At 28.6% G+C, this 21,788-nt stretch overlaps 2 protein-coding genes across 7 annotated transcripts; both read right to left on the bottom strand.

Annotated features, from left to right (window-relative positions):
* Positions 1-6,488: 6,488 nt before the first annotated feature.
* Positions 6,489-13,840, bottom strand: LOC101265721 (short integuments 2, mitochondrial). Of its 6 annotated transcripts, none has more exons than XM_069297038.1 (9): positions 13,562-13,840; positions 12,641-12,745; positions 12,133-12,210; positions 11,148-11,289; positions 10,976-11,046; positions 9,391-9,487; positions 8,920-9,137; positions 8,140-8,409; positions 6,489-6,831 (listed from the first exon to the last, which is right to left on the bottom strand). In XM_069297038.1, exons 1-8 carry the CDS (start codon positions 13,712-13,714, stop codon positions 8,155-8,157), a joined length of 1,119 nt encoding a protein of 372 aa, XP_069153139.1. In that variant the 5' UTR covers positions 13,715-13,840; the 3' UTR covers positions 6,489-6,831; positions 8,140-8,154. The 6 variants fall into 6 exon arrangements, with proteins under 6 accessions (XP_069153139.1, XP_025886413.1, XP_025886414.1 ...); XM_026030628.2 differs by lacking the exon at positions 6,489-6,831 and adding an exon at positions 7,880-7,998; XM_026030629.2 differs by lacking the exon at positions 6,489-6,831 and adding an exon at positions 7,975-7,993.
* A 6,010-nt stretch (positions 13,841-19,850) lies between these two features.
* Positions 19,851-21,788, bottom strand: LOC101265424 (protein MIZU-KUSSEI 1). The gene has a single exon (XM_004236552.5). It carries the CDS (start codon positions 20,918-20,920, stop codon positions 20,075-20,077), a length of 846 nt encoding a protein of 281 aa, XP_004236600.1. The 5' UTR covers positions 20,921-21,788; the 3' UTR covers positions 19,851-20,074.

The raw sequence follows: 21,788 nt of genomic DNA on the forward strand, positions 1-21,788 counted from the left end.
TGCCACCCTCGAAGCTGACATGAAAATAAAATTAAATAAAAATAAAAAGGTGTGTTTGAGTAAAAAAAAAATGACAAATTTTTTCCCACCCCCACCCTTCTCCTTCACCTTGCTCTACCTTTCTTTTTCCTCCATTTTTTTCTTATCACAAACACTATTTTCATATCAAATTCGTCAAGTCAAGAATGGATTATTCAATTTATTTTTGTGTCTTTTGTTTATTTTGAGCATTTGAAATAAAAGAACATCAGATCTGCCTTTTTTGTGTAAAAAGTTTTTGGGTTTATGCGCGACATTTCATTTCTTAATCTATGTTAATAGATCCTTCTTCTCTCTTATAAAATTCTCTCTAGATTTATTTCACAATCAGTAATAGTAAATCAAACATTAATTTTTCAATTGTCCGATTAAAATCTTTAAAATTAAAATATTACAACTTTTCACAATTCTCCTCTTTGAGCTTAATTGAAATTTGTATATTGTGATAATTCTTTGTGGTAAGTTTGGTGATGGGTGAAAGATTCTTGGTGGTATGACTTTTAATTTCGATGATGACAATGAAACTCGTGATTTTGATGTAGATGGTGAATTTATGATTATGATTGTAATGAATTTCAATGATAGTGATATAGTTTTAATGGTTAATTAGTTAGATTTATGATGTTTGTTTTCGATTTTTTATGACTATAATGATTGTGAGAAGATTCCGAAGGTGAATTTGATTATGGGTGGTGAAATCTATGGTGGTGGAAAAGTGAATTTGATGATAATAGTAACAATGGTAGTAATTTAATGGTGGATTTGATGGTTTATAAGGAAGAAGAAGAAATTGGGTGACATGGTTTTTTTTTAAAAAAATCTGGCGTAATTATTGATGTTGCAGTGATATGGTGATGAAATGGCTCGAGTGTGAAACACATTCTCATCGTGTGACTAGTCGTATGTGCGTCAGGGTTGAAATAAATTCACTTTTGAGTAATTCAAGTGTGTAATAGGTCATCACAATAGTATAAGCGTGTAACTGACTTTTGGTGATAAGTTTAGGGATAATTTATGTCATGCAATAGTTGTTGGCATCAACAGTTAAAATATATACAAAAAAAATTGTATAAAGTCTAATTTAGAACAGCATACCAAATTCTGTAAAACTATTTATCTAATACAAAATTTAATATATATATATATATATATATATATATATATATATATATATATATATATATATATATAAATGAATCCCACTTACAAAATAAATACAAGTTACACCTAAAAAACTCAAATTTTAGTAAGACACACATGAATTTTGTAATGAATACAAAATGTAATAAATAATAAAAACAATAAAGAATACAATTTGATAGTTCAGATACAAAATGCAACATCTCATATCATCACCCTGATCTTCAATAATTTTATCAATTTTTCAAATATTGATATTCAAAAAATGACACTTCTTCACATGATACATCTTCCAAATCAAATTCAATACTTTTGAGCGATTTATCCTAATATTAACACTTCAAAAAGGACACTTATACACCTGATACTTCTTCCAGATCCAGATCTGACATACAAAACATATAAAATACTTTTGTATCTCAATACTTTAACCAATGTTGAAAATCTTTTGAATGATTTGTAAGATTTCTTAGAAAAATGGAGAATTTTGATTTAAAAAAAAAAAAGACAAGGTTTAAAGTTATATGAGGATATGGAATAATGAAAGAAATCCTTAGAGAGAAAAAGAGAAATGATAGAATTTGGGAAAAAATGAGAAAAATTTTAAAATGTCAATAATTTAGTATTTAATAGGGTCATTTAGCCACACTTTCAATATTTATTAAAAATGTCAATATTTTAACTTGTCATATTGTTGATTTATTAATTTTTTTCTTTGATTTAACTTATAAAATACAACTAAAAAAATATCAGTCTTTCAAATTAAGTAATTAGTATTGTTATTACTTACTTTACAAATTAGGAGACTAAAATAGATACAAATACTCTCGTCTTCCTCATCATCCATTAACGACTTTCTCCATTGATGATCCTCCTTCTTCGTAGAAAGCTAGACAATTGATCAAGGTTTTTGCCGAAAAAAAGAAGATGGATACAAATTAAAAGACAAATTCTCTCGTCTTCCTCATCTTTCATTAACGACTTTCAATTCTTTATTGAGGATCCTCCTTCTCCATAGAAGACATGACATTGATAAAAGTTTTTGTCGAAAAAAAGGAGATCGGTACAAACAAATAAGCATACAAATCGAGGTTGGGCTTCAAGCTATTGAATTGGTACTAAACAACACCAAGGTTGTTGGATGCGTTGCTGCTATCCAAAATTCGATATTTCTTTGAAAGATTTATTTCGAATACAAAGTGTTTTGGATACAACAATTCAAAATTTTATTTTGAATGCATTTTGGCTTTGATACAACAATTAAAAGATCACAATTTGTATGTTATCTGTTACGAATTTGTATGTTTGTTGATATAAAATTTGTATTTCTTGTTTGTTTCGAATACACATTGAGATTATGTAACACAAATTGTATATTCAAGCTAATACCATTTATAATACAATTAAGTTCAAGATATATTTTTTACTTTATAATTTGTTGTGGATACAAACCGTGAATGATTAAATATTTTTGATCTTTTATGGTGGATGCTTGGAATACATAATTTGGAATCATGTTTAGTTGATGCTCTATAAATTAGATATTGGATATAATATATTTTTGAAATACATAACATATATAAGAAATACATTTTTTGTCACGAAATACAATTTTCTTTTGAAATACAAATTTTCATTGTTACTATAATTGTATTTTTGTATGTTAGATGACTAGAACACAAATTTTGTTGGAATTTTAAGAAAAACTTTACGTTTTTTATAAATATATAATCCAATGTTGTATCCTTTCTAAATGAACACGAATTTACACAAGTATATGGATACAAATGTTGACACCCAATTTTGACCCTCTTCGATAGGAATTAATTCATGAGTTTCTTAGTTTCCAAACAATTTAGAATAATTTATTTTATAAAATTCAAATACTTTCCAAAGTCATTTACGTAACATTAGTCTATTTTAATAATTTATAATTAGTAAATATATTTTCAATAGTTTTATAGATATAATTAGTATATTTCATAAATATTCGAAAATTATCTCGAAAGAATTTTAATTTTTTAGTAAGTATTCTATTAAATTAATTTAGTTTAAATAATTGTTTTAGTTTTTTGAAAATCACTAGTTTAAAATTATATTAATTATTTTATTTTTTTGTGAAAATTAAGAAGCTCGTTAATTAATTGATATTAATTTGTTTTATTTATATTTAAGTCAATTTCCCTAAATTAAATTTAATTTGACTATTTCTTAAATTCCAAGACATAACTCATTTTCCTTAAACCAATTTTGGGCCAACCTGCGCAATCTACCAAGAATCCAATTCCCTTTTCTTTCTCCCATGCAAAACCAGCCCGACACCTCAACAATTTAGTTGTAAAAATTAGGCAAATGACATACTGTAATGACAAATTACATTATATCCCTATAATATTAATATTTATCAAAAATTTCTTTTTTTTGAAAAATTCAGGTACTTTATAAAACAAAAATGATACGTAAATAAAAATTGTCAGATACTTTAATATTTTTTTCTTATGTTAATTGTTACGGCACAAAAAAAGGGTAACAACTTTCTCATGATTTACTTTAATTTTTAACAAGATTACCGTCAAATCTGTATAAAAACGTACTAATTTATTGCATTATTCATTTTCATAATATTAAAAAATTCAGATTTTGAATCAGAAAAAAATGATTTTGCATAAAAAAAATCTCTGGAACGTCGATTCTGAATTTTCAAAGATGAATATTTCGATCTTGTTGCAACATTCTGGAATATGGGAAAGTTATGTTATGTATGAGCAATACAAAAGTGATGGGATAGTGGTTGGTGAAAATATTTCGTTCATGAATCTTATTTCAGCAATTGCGGCTGAGCTGGGTATTGACGAATCGAAAAAAGATATAGAGATTAGATATGTTGTTGAAGGGAATTCGTCTCCATTGTGTATTCAGACTGATATGGGTGTAAAATTGTATATAGAAATTAAGAAACATGAGGTTGGATTCAGAACTTATTCTTTATGCATTGATACTTCAGATAAAGGTGTTGAAGATATAATAAATTTCGATGCAACCACAGGTGTCATCATGTGTATTGAGGGTGAAAAAAGCGACGCAAAAGCTCTCAATATTGTTGAATATCAATTGATGATGCATATTACATACCGGATATGGATGTTGATAAGTATATATCAGACACCAATAATTCAGTTGTGGAAGAGAATCAAATGTATAAGAATAAGTCAACTCTGAAGGCGGTATTGGAAAATTACAAAATAAAGAATAGTTTCAACTTTGAAGTTAAAAGATCTGATAACAAAAGGTATGTTTCCAATTTATATGTTAATATTTTTAATAATATATAATTTATTTGTAATATATTTAGTATGATACATTAATATTATATGTTGCGTGTAGTTTTCTGTGTAATATGATTTGATCGTAATGATGTTTTTCACATTTTGAATGTTAAAATCAGTAAATGTAATATTTCTGATCAATTTACAGAATAAGTTATCAAGATGTGAAATATTTATTATGAAGTATCATTTCTATTGTGAAAATGAAATAAAGTATCTTTTTCTAATTTTTTCTTTCTTTTTTGTTTATTAAAACAGTCAACCTTAGCAAATAACCAATATATGTTTTTTTATTGCAGCTACGTATTAGTTTGTCATTTAGATGATTGTTGTTGGAAATTGAAGGCATCTATTAGGAAGAATTCAGAAACATTCATAGTGAGATACTTTAATAGTGAACATACCTGTCCATTAAGGGATAGGATATTAAGCAAGGAACAAGCCACAGTTGAAATTGCAAAAATAGAGAAATAGTTTCTTATACAAAAGAAACATTGGGTAGAAGATTTGAAGAAATATTGATTTTAAACGCATTAAAAAGTGCAATAATGAAGGTACATATTTGCTTTATATTTATTATTTTATTTTTAAACAAAAATGAAAAAAAAACACTTGTTGACTGTCTCTATTTTTTACAAAATTGCAGGTTTTTGCATCTTCTGAGTTTATTTTTTCAGTGTATGAAGGTAAAATTAGATACATTGTTTGTCTCGAGAGGAAAACGTGTTCATGTGGAAGATTTTAACATGACGTAATACCTTGTCCACATGCAATAGTCGTCTTGAAGAAGAAGAATATAACAGATGTACACCTCTACTGCTCTAATTATTATAAACATGATGCATTAACAAATACTTATGCAATTCCAATAGAATCAATGTCAGACAAAAGAGAATGGAAAGCTCCGGACTCTGTTTTGAAAAAAGTGATCTTGCCACCTAGATACAAAAGATGTCTGGGAGACCAAGAAAAAAGAGAAAGAAAAATCCAGATGAAAAGGTAACAACAAAAACGAATTGTTGTGGACGTTGTGGTCAAGAAGGTCATAATAAAAGAACATATACCTTCTTTCCAAAAGATTTTTTGATTTATATCTTTTTAGTATCTTTGATGTGTAGTAATGTTTCTGGATAATTTCAATTTGCTAATAATATGTGAACTTTTTTTATTGATATGATTTCTTAACGATACTAAATATATTATTCTGGATATCAAATATTTATAGTTTATTATATGATATGTAATTCTTAACGATACTAAATATATTATGTTCATAATGTTGTATTAATTAATAAAGCTATACAAATTAAATTTTTTATGTTGCTAACACGTGGCATATTATATGTTTTGTGTATCTGATTGTAATATAATATCATACATTTAAATTTGTACAAAAAATACGATATTATGAAGTAACCTATTTTGTATCAACTAGTATAATAATTGTGTAAAAATAGTATCAGATATACTCTGAAAATAATTTATTATGGTGTCATCGTTTATTTTGTATATACTACTTATATAAATTATTTAGTATCGTGTAATTAAATAAACTAGTTACAATCATGTAAAAATATTATCAGTTATATTATGAACATACTTTATATGGTATCGTATGTTATTTTGTAGAACCAACTTTTACAAAAAATAAGTATATGTACTGTTAATTAACTAATATAATTGAATTCAAAAGGTTGACAAAAATATAAACTAAACTAAATGTATATATGTAAGTATATTATTCGAACTCTTCAACGAAACTAAATATGTTGAACACAATAATTTGCATTATTTAATAAAGATAAACCAATTTTATTTTTAGATATTAAAATAAGAATCATATTTGTAATAATTCTATTGTTACTTCGTATCTGATTATAATATAGTATCATATTTTGTTATTTACCGAATAATTAATAAATTTTAACTAAATAATTATGTGTCATTTTGTATCATAATTGAGTAAATAACTGAACAGTTATATTGTTAAAAAATTTAATATAGTGTCATCAGCTGTTTGACAAGATAAATTATTAAAATTAGAAAATCCTTAGTAATATTGACGAAAAATAGAAGTTGAAATACAAAATATTCCATTCCAATAATAGTTCAAAAATAATATAAACCTAACTAATCAACATCGACCAATGCATCTTCTGCCTGTTTAGAAAACCTGCCCTTGGCCTTGTCGGATCATCACTTTCACTAACATATCCAGCCTTGAGTTTGTCTATGACATACTTCCATAACAATGTTCTGTATCTATTGCGAAGATAGTCGCTCTGAAGATCCACGGATGAAATTTTAATTTCGTCGCTAAAATATTCTGCATAAGCAGCTACGAAAATTAATCAAGGTTTGAATTATTTGAGGAGAGGGAATATAGGGGAAAAAAATTGTATGAGAGAGAAATGATAGTAAAAAATTTAGAGAGAGAAAGGGTTTCTTTTTCAATTTCTGGAAAAAAAATGACAGAAGAGAAAAAAGTCGGATTTGAAAATGGTGGATAATTGAAAGAGTAAAATATAAGAGAGAGAGAGAAAGTAACTTTTTTTTTAATATGAGAGTAATGATTGGAAAAGGTGTAATCAATGTTAGGTATAATAGGAAGTAAATTGGATACATATTGTTTTTAAAATAAAGACAATTTGACATTTTACTAATATTTTTAAATTATAGAGATTCTTACTAATTATGTTATGTTTTTTGACTAGATTGCTAATTTTTTCAAAAATATTTAAAGAATGAAAAGTGGGTCATGGGGTCTATTATTTTTAGTCAAAAAGTGGGTCTAATTTGAGAAATAAAAGGAAGATAATAAATTATTAGGATACATTTTATTTGTTAAAATATTGTCATTTTAATATTTTAAAATATTATTATTTTAATTAAATATGTTATGTATTATGACTTAATTGCTAATTTTTCCTTTTATAAATGGATCAAGTAATCTGATAATATCCATTAGACAAGTAAACCTTATATTCTATATTTCAATAACAATCATCCACAATAGTTTTAATATAACTATCAATTTTTTCAGAATCAATTTTACATGTTAAAGTTATGTAAGATGTTTTCTACACACTTGAACAACCAAAAATCTTCTTTTTCAGAATCAATTTTTCATGCTAAAGTTATGTAAGATGTTTTCTACACACTTGAATAACCAAAAATCATCGGAATAGGCAACACCATTATAGAGAATTTTGATCGTATATGCATATGCCTGTCTCACCAATTAACTGAAGGGAGTTGAACCAAATATTTGAGCTCCTCTCTAACTGAGATATTGGATATGCATGACTTGACTAGATAATAGCAACCTGCCTTCATGACTTTGGTCTAGTTATAAAAGTGCAATATCGATATGTGAGTTAGGCGCATGTCATAGGCTTGAACTCTTCAATAAACAAAAGTCAAATGCATATTTAAGTGGAGAAGGCCGGCACATTATCCACCGACTTTTGAATCGTGAACAGGTATTTCTAGACTATCAAAAAAAGTAAAAGAAACATGAATAACTCATGGAAAATAGTGGAAATATGTCTATTAAAACGACTTCCAAACTAGTACTAGATTGATAAGGTTTGAAGTATTCAAAAAAGATGAATCATATTACATACACTGATACCTTGCAAATGGCATTTCAAGATGCAGAATCAGATGCATCAGGGACATCATCAAGGATGAAAGGACCAAGTTTGCCTGTTCTAAATAGAGTTAGAAATTTTTTTGACACCATCATGCGAGCTTCCGATGCCTTGTAAGGTATCTTTAGAGCCGTTTGCAATGCTTCAAACTGCTGATCTATCAAAATCTCCAACTCGCCTTCATCGTCCAAATTACCATTAAACTCTGACAGTGTGGTGCATAGCGTGCGTTGGACTTCACTGACCATATCCTATAAACAAAGGAAACATAATAACAACCATAGAAGAGGATGACGACGACAATGAGCTTCTTCTTCTTGAACTAAATGGCATAGCTTACCTTACTTTGTATTAGATTTCAACACAACAACGACATACCCAGCATACTCCCACAAATGGGGTCTAAGGAGGATAGTCTGAACACAGACCTTACCCTTACCTTGTGATGGTAAGGTTGTTGTTTCCGGTAAGGCAAGGAGAGATGAAAAAAGAGCAGTAATATCAGGCAGTAACAAGATAATAAGATATACAAAGCGAAAGAAACAATCAAATAGTACAACACATGCCAAATAAATAAATAAATTTGAAGTAGTTTTAACTCCATTTGTTAGGAATAAGAGAAGTTTCATGGTTTATTTGATTATATATGGTTAAATTTGGTTTTATAATCATACACTTTCCAAATTGTGTACACATGTAACTACACTTCTAAGTATTTCATCAATAAAACTTGGACCTTTAAAAAAAACATCATGTATTACCTCTATGTAGTAGATATCAGATTTGTTGGGTGGCTTCCTTCTTTTTGGTAGAAGATCCTTGAGATTATATTCAGGTTTGTCATCCAACTCATGATGAAGGCCCTCAGTTTCCCTACTGATCAAGTGTCTCCAATGAAGAGGAGTTCCTCTAGTGTTTAGAACTGCCAATAGGTATTGAACAATTCGATCTTCACCAACAACTGAATCCTTGATGGACCCTGCACAATCATACAGATACCAAAGGAGGCTAAGTGAAGTTGAATTTGGCTCTGCTTCAATATGGGCACGCTCTTTGTCTCATTTATAGTGGGGTTATTGTTTACCCTTTATCATTACTTACAATGCTTGATAGCAAAAACGCAACCTTAGGTTTGATAAAACAAGATGCCTAAAGCTGATATTAGACGTTTTTGCATTAAAAAAAAAAAACTCTTTAGACTAATAGAATGTGAACTTGGACAAGGAACAAACCTGCTAGGGCCAGCTTTAACCCTGTTTCAATATCTGGAATACTTGGAACCAACACACCTGGAGTGTCCAACACATATATGCTAGGTTGATGTGCAATCTGTGTACAGCGATGTATAAGCATCAGAAACATTAATATGCAACAGCAGACAATTCAATATAACAAGCAACAAAAAAGATGCCTGTTTCAATGACATGAAGTTCCCAACTAATGGAAATCATGGCCATAAAAAAGCAGCTTTTGGTACCCAATCATCAAATAAGAATTGGAATGTCGCTTTTACATCTAAAAGGGAATTTCTATCAGTTAAAAGTATTAAGCTCTTTCTCTTTTCTTATTGAGGTGACATCAATTAAAATTTATAACCATCTTAGAGAAGGTAACAGATTGGCCCATCAGATAAGGGAGTGGTTGTCTGATGATGAAATGCACTTGCTTTGTTGTTTAGTTCCGACATACTTGGACAATCGGGCTGTAATGGATATCAGGAGGAATCGATAAGAGGACATCAAATTCAAATCCTGGATTTTTAGGCTCAGAGAGATAGAAAATTCTCCTCTATTAGGAATGTCACTGTACAACCAAAAATATGCACTCTTGAGCTACCCCTGAGCAAAAGAAGGAAAGAGACTTGCACCAGTTGAAAAGCTTAATGCTTCTGCTCAAGCATCTAATGTATCAGAGAATAAGCAACTAAGCTCAACCTTCCCATAGCTATGATCTCTTGGGCTTAATATATGCATTTACACTTCTCTTAAAAAATCTACAAGCCAGATAGAACATCTAAACCAGTCAAAAATCTGTGATACAACAACATACGCAGTGAAATTTCACAAATGGGGTCTGGCGAGGATGGTGTGTATGTAACCTTACCCCTACCATTTGAAAGTAGAGAGTGTTTCAGATATACTCTCGGCTATACCCAAAAACAGTAAAAAAATTAAAGGAAATTTAGTAATGAATAACCATATACTCCCTCCGTTTCAAAAAGAGCAACCTAGTTTGACTTGGCACGGAGTATAAGAAAATAAAAAAGACTTTTGAATCTTGTAGTTTTAAATTAAAGTTATGTCAAATGTACAAAATTGTCTTTTAATCTTGTGGCCTTAAACATGCCACGTGGAAAACTGAAATTAAAATGTTACAAAAAAAAAGGTCATTCTTTTTTAAACAGGCTAAAAAGAAAAGGTCATTCCTCCTGAAACGGAGGAAGTATATAAAATAATGGAGAAAAGAACAATAGCAACAACAAACAGTAAGATAACTGAAACAGAGGTACAAGTGGTAAAAAAATAATAATTGAAGAATAAGGTAGCATGAGAGTACTAAACAAAAATCCTTCTACCTACTACCTACTAGCCTTCCACCCTAATCCTCGACCCCTATATACTACTATCTAGGGTCAAAATTCTGTGGTGTGAAGCAGAATATGGTCAACATGAAAGAAATTTGTTTTCCTGAACAGCAAAGGAGTACAGAAAATATAATGTGAAATTTGGAAATTGAAACATCGCACCATTTATCACACACAGTTTTAGCCATCACTGAATAACTATCAGATATCCAAGTTATTGAATATTTTCATACCTTATATCCAGCAATATCTTGAGTAACACCAGGCAAAGGCCCCACTGTAGACCTCCTCATCTTCTCCTGCACTAAGACAAAGTTTAAACCATAGGCGCTCGACGTAATATGCCAGCATCCCAAAAGAACCATGTATGTCATACAGAAACACTAACAAAAACAATTGTCTCACCTGGAAATCGGGATGATGCAATTTGATGGATGGAATTGATTAAAACTGATTTTCCGACATTAGGAACACCAACCACCATGACAAGAAGAGTAGGCTCCCTTGTAATAACTTCCTTCAATTTAAACTCCACAATATCGAGAAGCTTCAATACATAAATAACAAAGAATACTTCAGAAAATCTTGGAAGAAAGGTAACCTAATAACGTCTGGCTCACTCAAAAATAAAATCAAAAGCACCTTTCTCACTCAGGATTCATTAATCTGGTCGCAGTTGACTATATTCTGCATTAATAGTACTTGACCTACTATTTACTAAGGATAAAAAATTGATATTTTTTGCTTTCTGGCATATATAATGGGCAATATATTCATTGGGTGAAGACGTGAAGTAAGCCTTTCCATTCCAAAACAAAAGAAGTCATCTTTTTTTTTTTTTTTTTTTGGGGGGGGGGGGGGGGGGGGTTGACAATGACACCACTCTTTTGTTTTTCACTACCCTCCATTTTCAATTTATTTATCTAGTTTTGACTTGACACAGAGTTTAAAAAAGTAGAAATTTTTTTGTATTTTGTGGTCTTAAACTAAAGATACGTAGAAATCCTGTGGTCTTAAACATTCATGTTGATGTTGAATGTGGTAAGTTGAACTTCAAGAGTTTCTGGAAAGGCAAAGAGGCGTTCTTTATACGGACGAAAAAGGGAAGCAAGACAAACAAATTGAACCTGAGGGAGTAATAGTGAAGCAAATAGTTCTAAATTATAAAGAGTCAGATCTTTTCAGGCTAAAATGTACTTGAGAATTGAATTTTTAGTTGATGAAAATTGAAATTACTCTAAGAATAAAGTTCTAGAAGTACTCATTACAACTAATAACATTGATAAAAGTGCTCAAGGATAACTATTGCAGCATCTTTGAAATATAAAACATAATACAAAGCCATGAACCAAGCTTCCATCTAAATTGCGCAGATAAAATGTTAGCTAACCTTTTGCACAGAACTTCTACTGTGTGCATTTATTGGGAAGCACTCTTGTTTACATGAATTGAAATATCGGATCCACCTCTGCATAAAATAAAAAATGTAAGCTTCACTTTTACAATTGTGAACACCATCTAACCAATCAAAATTTAATTGAAGTTCCTTCAACAAGCACAATTATTTAAAAGACATATTCTATATTACTATTTGTGTCACATGAAAGACAAAGCACTCCACAAAACACTAATCAATTTCATTAGTTTATTGAAACAAACATGCATAAGGCTTCAGATAACTAGTTATGGGATCAGGTTTGTCTTACTTCCCTTTTTGATCCGTTTAAGAAAAGAAAATCTCTTTCATTTTTTCCGCAACTCTTCAAAATTTCATCTTACCGCATGGCATGTTTAAGACTATAAGATTCAAAAGTCTTCTTTACTTTCATAAACTTCGTGCCAAGTCATAATCATACAAACAATTGAAATGGAGGGAGTACGAAAGAGAGAATAGGTACATGCATGATGTTGGGATTGGCCAAATCTTTCTTATTGAGGGCAATCACCCGTCTTTTCTCACAAAGCATAGGCTGCAAGTCTTCATTTGCGGAGGATAATGGTATCTGCATAAAATCGCAAAATTTAAACATGTTTAGTCTGAAATTAACTTAATTACTCAGTCCACTAAACTCCATTCAAACTAGTTGGGAGCAATAGCTATTCGGCCTATTTCATAACAATACTAACTTGGAAAAATATCATCAGCAGAAATAGTAAGGATAACTAATGTAAAAGAAACAATAGTAGTACGACTAATGAAAATTGAGGTAATGGCAATAATACTGAGGAGGAGGGAGAGAGAGAAGATAAAGTGCTCTAAACTAGAACCATGCCCCCGGCCTAAATGCAAGAAATGGCTCTACATCCTACTAATTTTCTAACCTAATTATCGACCCCCGCGTTCTCTTGCCTAGGGTCATTGTCCTTGATGAGCTGAAGGTGTGTCGTGTCTTGTCCAATCGCTCTTTCTCAATTCTTGTTCGATCAGCCTCTATGCACCTTCTCACTAGGCCTATCGCTAACAACCTCTGTGTTCCTCCTCTTTACATGCCTAAACCACCCGCGTCTCATTTACTGTATCTTATCCATGACGTCATAACCACCTTAGCCCATATTTCATGGTTTCTAGTCTTATCTCTCCTAGTATGCCCAAAAAAAAATCACTTCTTTTTAGCTGAAATTCGCATATGTGTCTATTAACATAAAGTTTGATTACTCAACAATCTCTTATTTTGTACTCCATTCAAGATCAGTTCCAAAGTTTCATACTTTAGTACTAATCCTTTTTTAACCTAAATTCTTGAACAAGTATCAAAGCAGTATCTGGTTATCACACACAAAAAAGTGTTACTTCAAAATACATTGAATTAGACACTTACACGGGCATCACGGAGTTCAATGACAAAATCGGAGAGTTTGAGCCGGCGGCGAATGGCACGATTAGCAGCATCTATATGACCAGGGAACCAGTTAATATTTCCGCCATTTTTGTTGAAACCCATTTGCCCTAACCATCCTTTCATCTTCACCATCAATTTCAATTTCAATTTCGATTTAGGTTTCTTCGCTTAAAATCAAACCATTTGAATTAACTAAAATATATTAAGAAACCAAAATGAAAACTTATCTTATACTTCATTTCTCCACAATTATTTATCATAATTTTTATTTTTAGAGTCAAATATATAAACCTCAACTAACATTTTAAAATTATTTTTCATAATACATTGATATGCAAAAAACAATAATTTATAATATTTTTCATCTAGTTTTTAAATGTCTAAATTTTTAGAATAAATAACATAAAAAGCACATTAGCGCTCTATAGCTATAATTTTGTTATTTGCGCTTCATAGAAAACTAGCATCTAATTCGTGGACATTTAATATGTATAAAGATTACATATTAATCAATATTTGATTGATTAGTATGAGGTTATCGACAAAAAAGATATATCTAAATCATTTCATTTCTTTTTGTCTAAGTTGCTTTTGTTTTTGTCTAACTCATTTCTTTTTTTCCGAATGAGTTTCAAAAATATCTTATTTATAGTTCCGAGATCTACATCTATGGAGAATTGAAAGATCTGAATGATCAACTCTGCAATCAATTGTTAGAATCAATAGGTCGTAGGAATTGTATATGTATATTGGTTAGACAATTGTTTATATGCAACTATTATGTGTGTGTGTATCAATGATTTTGTTTGTATATCTGCACATAATTTAAATTTGTATGCAATTAAATTGAGTTAAAATATTTATATTTGTATCTCAAATCTCTCTCGCTTCATACAAATATAAATTATATCTTGTATTTGTATTTGTAAAATTTATGTTTGTATAAAGAGAGAAAAACAAAGGAGAACTGAGTACAGGAAAATTTAGATTTATATAGTATTAGTGTATAGGACAAAGAGATATGTAGTTATTTATACAGTCACTTCTTGCTTTATACAAATCCAAACACAATTCATATATTTGTGTTTGTATAAACTGAGAGAGTGGCGAGTGAGATTCTAGGAGAGAGGCGAATGACAAAAAAATTGCTGTGAATTGGAATTAAATGAAATTGTAGCTATTTATTTTGAATTAATAGTTTGCTATAATGCACAATTTTTCCTTAAAATAAGGTAATTTCATAAATAGCCATTAAAATAAATTTAATTAGGTTCCATAGTTATAGTTTGGTAATTACGATTCGTAGCTACATTTTAGGGGGGTGCAAGCGCGATTGTGAGAGAGGAGAAGGGCAAGCAAGAGAGGGCAGAGAGTGGAGAGAGAAGAATTATATATGTCAAATAATTGTATATATGTAACTGGTATACATATGTATTTTTATATCAGGCGAGCGAGATTGAGAGAGGGAGGAGAGAGATGAGCTAGAGAGAGCAGAGAGTGGAAAGAGGTGAATTGTATTATGTATATTTGTCAGATAATTATATATGTTTAATTGGTTTACATATGTGTTTGTATATTTGACGAGCAAGATTGAAATATGAAAAAGAGAGGCGAGTGTGAGAGAGCAAAGAGTGGGGTAGGCAAATTGTATTTGTATATATGTCATATAATTGTATACGTATAATTTATATTTGAATACATATAAAAAAGGAGAGAAAAAAGAGGCGATGTAATTATGGCTAAGATTAAGATGGAAGTGGTAATTAATGAAAAATATAGTTATGCCAACTAATTACCTACTATATGCTTGTTTATCTGTGTAATTTCTCCTATTTAAATTTTACAAACTAATTTACGTAGCATCCCTAAGTCGATATTTAGTAAATTAAAAAACAGTAAAAAAGTAACATATGCTTTACATTTGAACTTTTGAAATTAAAAGTGGTGGTATGAAGTAATTTTTCAAAAAGTAGCTCCCCAACTTGTCCAAAAGAAGATGAATCCGTCCCTATAAATTTGTCAATTCCTTGGCTTGGCCAAGAACATATTTTACATATTAAAACTAAGATGAATTATCTCATTCGGAAAAAAAAATTGAGATTCACTTTTCAACTAAACTTCACTAATAAATAGGTTTACATCGTAATTTAAGTTTTATATAGTAAAGAGCTATGTTCCTTTCTTTGAGTAATGAATATCCAAATAACTTCGGATTCATCGTTTACCGTTAAGGATAACTGGTGTATCTAATCTCATTCGGTTTTTTAATTTTTATTTCTCAATAAAAGTATCGGCCAATAGAGTGTTTTTGTTGTTGGTGATTTTTCACCTTTGTTACATTTTCAAACAAATTCCTATGAGATCCTACTATTCCCGATATTTTTGTTGAATATGAGAAAAATAGTAAAGTATTGAAATATTGAGAGTTACATAATTCATTTCTATACTATATCTATCACCAAGTGAAAGGCTGAATTTCGCTAAACAAAATTGTTACATATATCATCGAACTCTAATCTTCATAGACGATTAATGGTAGAATCCATATTTTTCAACTATATGTATTATTCCTCTGGTTATACATATAGTTGAATTTCTAATGTTCGTAATTCCTTTTCAATATAATATAATATTTTTAAAAATATATTATTTTGTATATACTACTTTCATCTCGAATTAACAATATTTTTTTTCAATTTTTGTCAATTTTAAGAGATAACTTGATAGTATTTTTATTGATTTTCGCTATGAACAATGCACAAACTTTAAATGATAAAATTGAAAATTTTAATTTAAAAATACAATACGTGACATAATAATTTAAATGTACGAGATAACAATACGATACATAACACAATAATTTTAAAAATTATTATAATAATTTAGTAATCCAATAGATCGTTTTCAGATTTAACTATATTCGAAAAGAAGATAGTGTATGATCTAGAGAATTGTTGTGTTTGTAATTGCAATTATGATTGTTGGTTTCTTTTTCAATTTTTTCGTAGGTGCTCTTTTAAAACAAAATATAATATAATTTTATACTACATAAAATATTTTAAAAAATAATAATTTTATATTAAATAAAAATTATAGGGTGATTATTTATGAAAAATAAAAATAACTTATTTATATTATGAAATAAAAAAGTAAAATAAAAATAAAAAATAGTAAAATAATATTGAAGATAGAGAAAATTCTTTGTGAAAATCGTGTTATATAGATTTTTACTATTTGACTGATTAGTATCATGCAACAAAGCGTCTAAGTAAATAATAAAGATAGGCATAACATAATATAAATTTGGATTCAAATTTTAATTTTAACCTTCAATTTTTATAATGTACAAAAAAATATTTTAACTATCTAATTTTTAAATAAATAAACACATAAGTCCTACATGACACAATACTAATAAGACATCACGTATAATAAAAAATAACATGTTAGATAACATATAGAATATATGTGGTTATTTATTTAACTTTATACAAATTTTAGTATTTACTTGTACACATTCAAAATTAAAAACATAAATATTATTCAAAATTAAATTAAAAAACATATTTATATATTATGTTATAAAGATATATGCAGTTTTCCATGAACGCTACCATTATCAATAATATGGAAAAATCCTTTCGGATATTTACAACGTTTATATTATTCATTTGGTGACTAAAAAGTCATCATTATATGTTTTTCAGCTGCAAAATTAAAGCAGTCTTTTAAGTCATACTTTGAGGAATAAAGTCTAATATTAAATAATAAATGTTTATTATTACCAAGAAAAAGTCCACAGTTACAACACTTTATTTACATTATTAAATTGGTCAAATCAACAGGATAGAGCCACGTGGGACAAGTGAGTTCATCAAAATTCTTTTGGTATATTTAAAATTAAAATTAAATTACTTTTTCTTTCATATATATATATATAGTAATAGCTGTTAATTACAAATTCATGTAGCTATGTTTTTTCAAATTTTATATTTTTGGATCGATTTGAAAAGATATATTAATAATTAAATTTAATATAATTGAGTTTAATTATATTGTGTTATCTATTTGGTTGATCGTATGATTATTTAATTAATATGTACCTAAATGTAATTAAACAAAAATAATTATCATCAAAATTCTTTTGGTATATTTAAAATTAAAATTAAATTACTTTATATATATATATATATATATATATATATATATATATATATATATATAGTAATAGCTGTTAATTACAAATTCGTGTAGCTATGTTTTTCAAATTTTATATTTTTGGGTCGATTTGAAAAGATATTTTAATAATTAAATTTAATATAATTGAGTTTAATTATATTGTGTTATCTATTTGGTTGATCGTATGATTATTTAATTAATATGTACCTAAATGTAATTAAACAAAAATAATTATACTCATCAAATTCTAATGAGGATCTCTAAATTCCTGAAAATTATATGGTGAATTACTAGCTATTACATGTTAGTTTCTTCTTTTAAATTTTATTTTTTTGTCTAAAATTTATTTTTAGTTTATTATTTTATTTTTCATTGTTCTAAAAATATTTTTTTATTTATATTATTTGTTTTTTATTTTCTTTTCATTCTTAACTTTTAACTTCTTTTGTTTCTTTTGCCATTTTCATGTTATCTATTTTATTTGTTTATTCAATGTTAATTTTTTCATTTGCATAATTTTGTCAGTATCTTAATTTATTAAAGTAAAATTCATTGTAAAAATCATTTTTTTCATTTCTTTTAAATCATACTTATTACGTTATTTTGAAAATTTATATAAGAATATTATATTAAATTTTTGTTCGAATTTGAAACTTATATTATATTTTCAATTTTATTTATCTTAATTTATTTACCTGATTTTTTTACATTATAAGTTATTTATTTTTACTTAGAAATTCATGACACTATATTTATAATATTAATCTTTTTAAAAACGTGTATTTATAATATTTATAGAAATCTATTACTTTTAGTTTTTATGATATATATATATATAACTTGAAATGTACATAAATCATTGTTACAATATTAATTAAGAACAAGTTTTCGTTGATTAATACATCATAAATATTTAATTAAATATCATTTTTAAAGTCTATTATCTGTTTCATATAAAGTTTTAATTTTAGATAACTGACTTTTATTCTTAAAATTTAATATAATTTTATGATTGTAATTGTGCAATCAAATAATATATTTATAATTAAACTGTAACAAATAAACCTGTCAACATAATTATTAAGTTGTATAATTATTTAACTGATAATTACTACCGTTATAATTACACTATTCTAATCCACTAGTAATATCATTTTAACTTTCAGTTGTTGCATCAATCATTACATAAATACATTCTTTGCTTGTAATAGGTTTAAACCCCACAAATAGTGATTAATAATTAATCTTCCGCGTTTTCTTCACTAATAACATGGTTTAATTAATTAGAAGAAATAATTTTGTTATGAGCAATTCTAGTGCTCAATTTTTCGTTTTAAGATTTCTATGGAATCATGATAAATAATGTTCAACAATTACATAATTTTTTAATAACAAATTGCAACGTTTTAAAGTAGATAAAGTAATCAAATAATCATTTAATTGTGTCAATACTTTCAATGACATAGAATAATGCATGAAAATAAACATAATATATACCTTGATATAAATACTCAATGCGTAAGATTAGACAATTTTTGTAAAACATACTCAACACAAATTAAAAATGTGTAACTTAATATAAACACTTAATGCATATTTGTCGAATCTAGCTATCCATATTGAAACACATAAATTTCCACATTAAATAATTCTACCTTGAATTTTCACAATGTGGAACCTTTCACGAATTTAATCTTACGATATCAAATTTATCTAAATTTAATATTTCAATATAGAGCATAGCATCATGGTTAAAAAAATTATTAAAATTACACCAAATAATAGATGTGTTTGTAGTTTATTTAATGTATAAACATCAATAGATTCAGCAATAATCATGAGTACTTGTTATTAATAAACAGCCATAATTGTATAATTCTCTCCTTCTCAAGTGATATCAAGTATATGTTCATCATTTTAATATAAAACAGAATTCAATTAATCCAAATTCACATGAAATAAATTTCGTAAAAAAAGAATACACTTTCTATTAAAAAAAATAATTCAAAATCTAGTCGTTATTTAATTAATATTAAACTGAATTTATCTCTCTTACCAAAACTTGATCTATATGAGAATAAAGAAGCAATGAAGAAGAAAGCATGCATATGATCATGCAAATATACATATAGGAAAGTTACAACAAAAAAGTACAAAAATCACTAAACAAAAACATTACATATACCTAACCAAACACACTATAAATTCAAAATACTCAAAAAAAAAAAACATTATAAATATTATCATTTTATCTTTTTCTCTTGTTTAATTTCCATATCAATTTTTTTTTTCTATTTTTGATTTTTCAAATTTTCATATCCTAAGAAGAAAAATACTGAGTTCAGGTCCTCCATTGCCATCCGGATTCATCATATAAAATGCTTCCGAGTCACGACTCCCTACAACTCTTTCAAATTTCGCTCTCATATACAATAACTCACCTTCCGCCGCACTAATTTTCCGGCCGTCGTCCACCACCGGAATTACTCCGGCACCGACGGAAACACTCTGCACTGTACTCAACACATGCCAATCGGAATCCGTACATAATCTCGATGTTGCATACCCACATTTCCTCCCGTTACAATACATCGTCCACATCGGCTCTTCAAATAGCCCTAATCTCCTCCGGCTACCTCCCGGCGCCGCTGTTTTCTCACATTCTAACGCAATTCTCACCAATCCCGACGACATCTCTTTTACTAACGACGAAGTTGAAACTGCGAGCTCGATTAGTAAAACCGGGTCGGATTTCGGATCGTCTTGTACGGCGAAGCTGACGTGGCCTCTCCGGTGACCGAATAAAGTTCCGGTAACTTTCCGTCCGAGGGAAGGGGTAATTGAGAACTGATTCGGGAGATTTAGCCATCGGCAAGTTGGGAGCACGGAAGGGAATGAGATGATACTGATGAGTGATCGGAGAAGAGATGAAACTCCGATTCGAGTTTTGGTTAATCGATTGAAATTGTTGGAAGAAGAGGATGATGAAGTTGCGTTCTTAGGAAGAACGAGAGATTTGTCAGTTGAATAATCATGGGAGTAAGACCGCGAATAAGTGCTGTTATTTGCAGGTATGATTTTTTTCGAGCTTTTGCAGCTGCTTGTTCGCGGAAGAGCTGCAAATGGTTGGTGTTGTTGCTGCTGTGGTGCTTGTCTCATTGTATGAAGAAAACTAACTAATAAAAATGAGATAAAATTGGAATTGTGTGTAGGCTTTGTAGGTAGTGATAAAAAAAGGAAAATATTTTGATTCTATAATTGAAAAATCAAGAAAATGGGAGTAGTAGTAGTAACTTGTCTTTTACTACTACTCCAAATCAAAAAAAGAAAAGGTGGGTTGGGGTATAGGGGTGTGAGGGTGGAAAGGGGGTGGGGGTGAAGGGTGAGTACTCAACTCTTAAGAAAAGGAGAGAATGAGGGATTTTGGCTTAGTGATTAAAGAGATTTTTATGAGCATGTGTATTTTAGGTATGATCAAAGCCAAGGTACTAAGAAAAGGGCAAAAAGAAAGAAAGGAAAGGAAATATGATGTTATATGGGTTAGGTGGGGTGGTTCTTTCCTTTTTTCGTATTTTTTTATTTGTTAAACAACTTCAAACAAACGATCAGAATAGAATTCACAATTAGAGAATTTTAATATTAATATTTTTAAATTGCACGTCTATGTATTAGAGGGGCTGTAATCACTAGAAACAAAATGAGTCTTAGTGTTGAAAGTGATTTTGTTCATAAGAATCAGAATAAAATAAAAGGAAAGGAAACGACAAGAACTAAATTCACTTCGACGTTAATAATAAAATTCAAATGGAATACTTAGTGGCTAGATGAATTAGCTCACAACAAACACAAGGAAATAGTGAAGAGTATTTTGATCCTATTTTGCTATGAAAAAGGCAAAGTGAGAAAGTATAAGGGATTTTGGTATCAAATATCAAGATGGGGACAAGGTAATGATGAGTGTTTTGAAGGTGGCTAAGAAAAATAAAGAAAAAAATACTATAGAATTTTGTGAAATGATTGTTGATCA

Source organism: Solanum lycopersicum, chromosome 4 (assembly GCF_036512215.1).
Source record: "Solanum lycopersicum chromosome 4, SLM_r2.1".
NCBI classification, from domain to species: Eukaryota; Viridiplantae; Streptophyta; class Magnoliopsida; order Solanales; family Solanaceae; genus Solanum; species Solanum lycopersicum.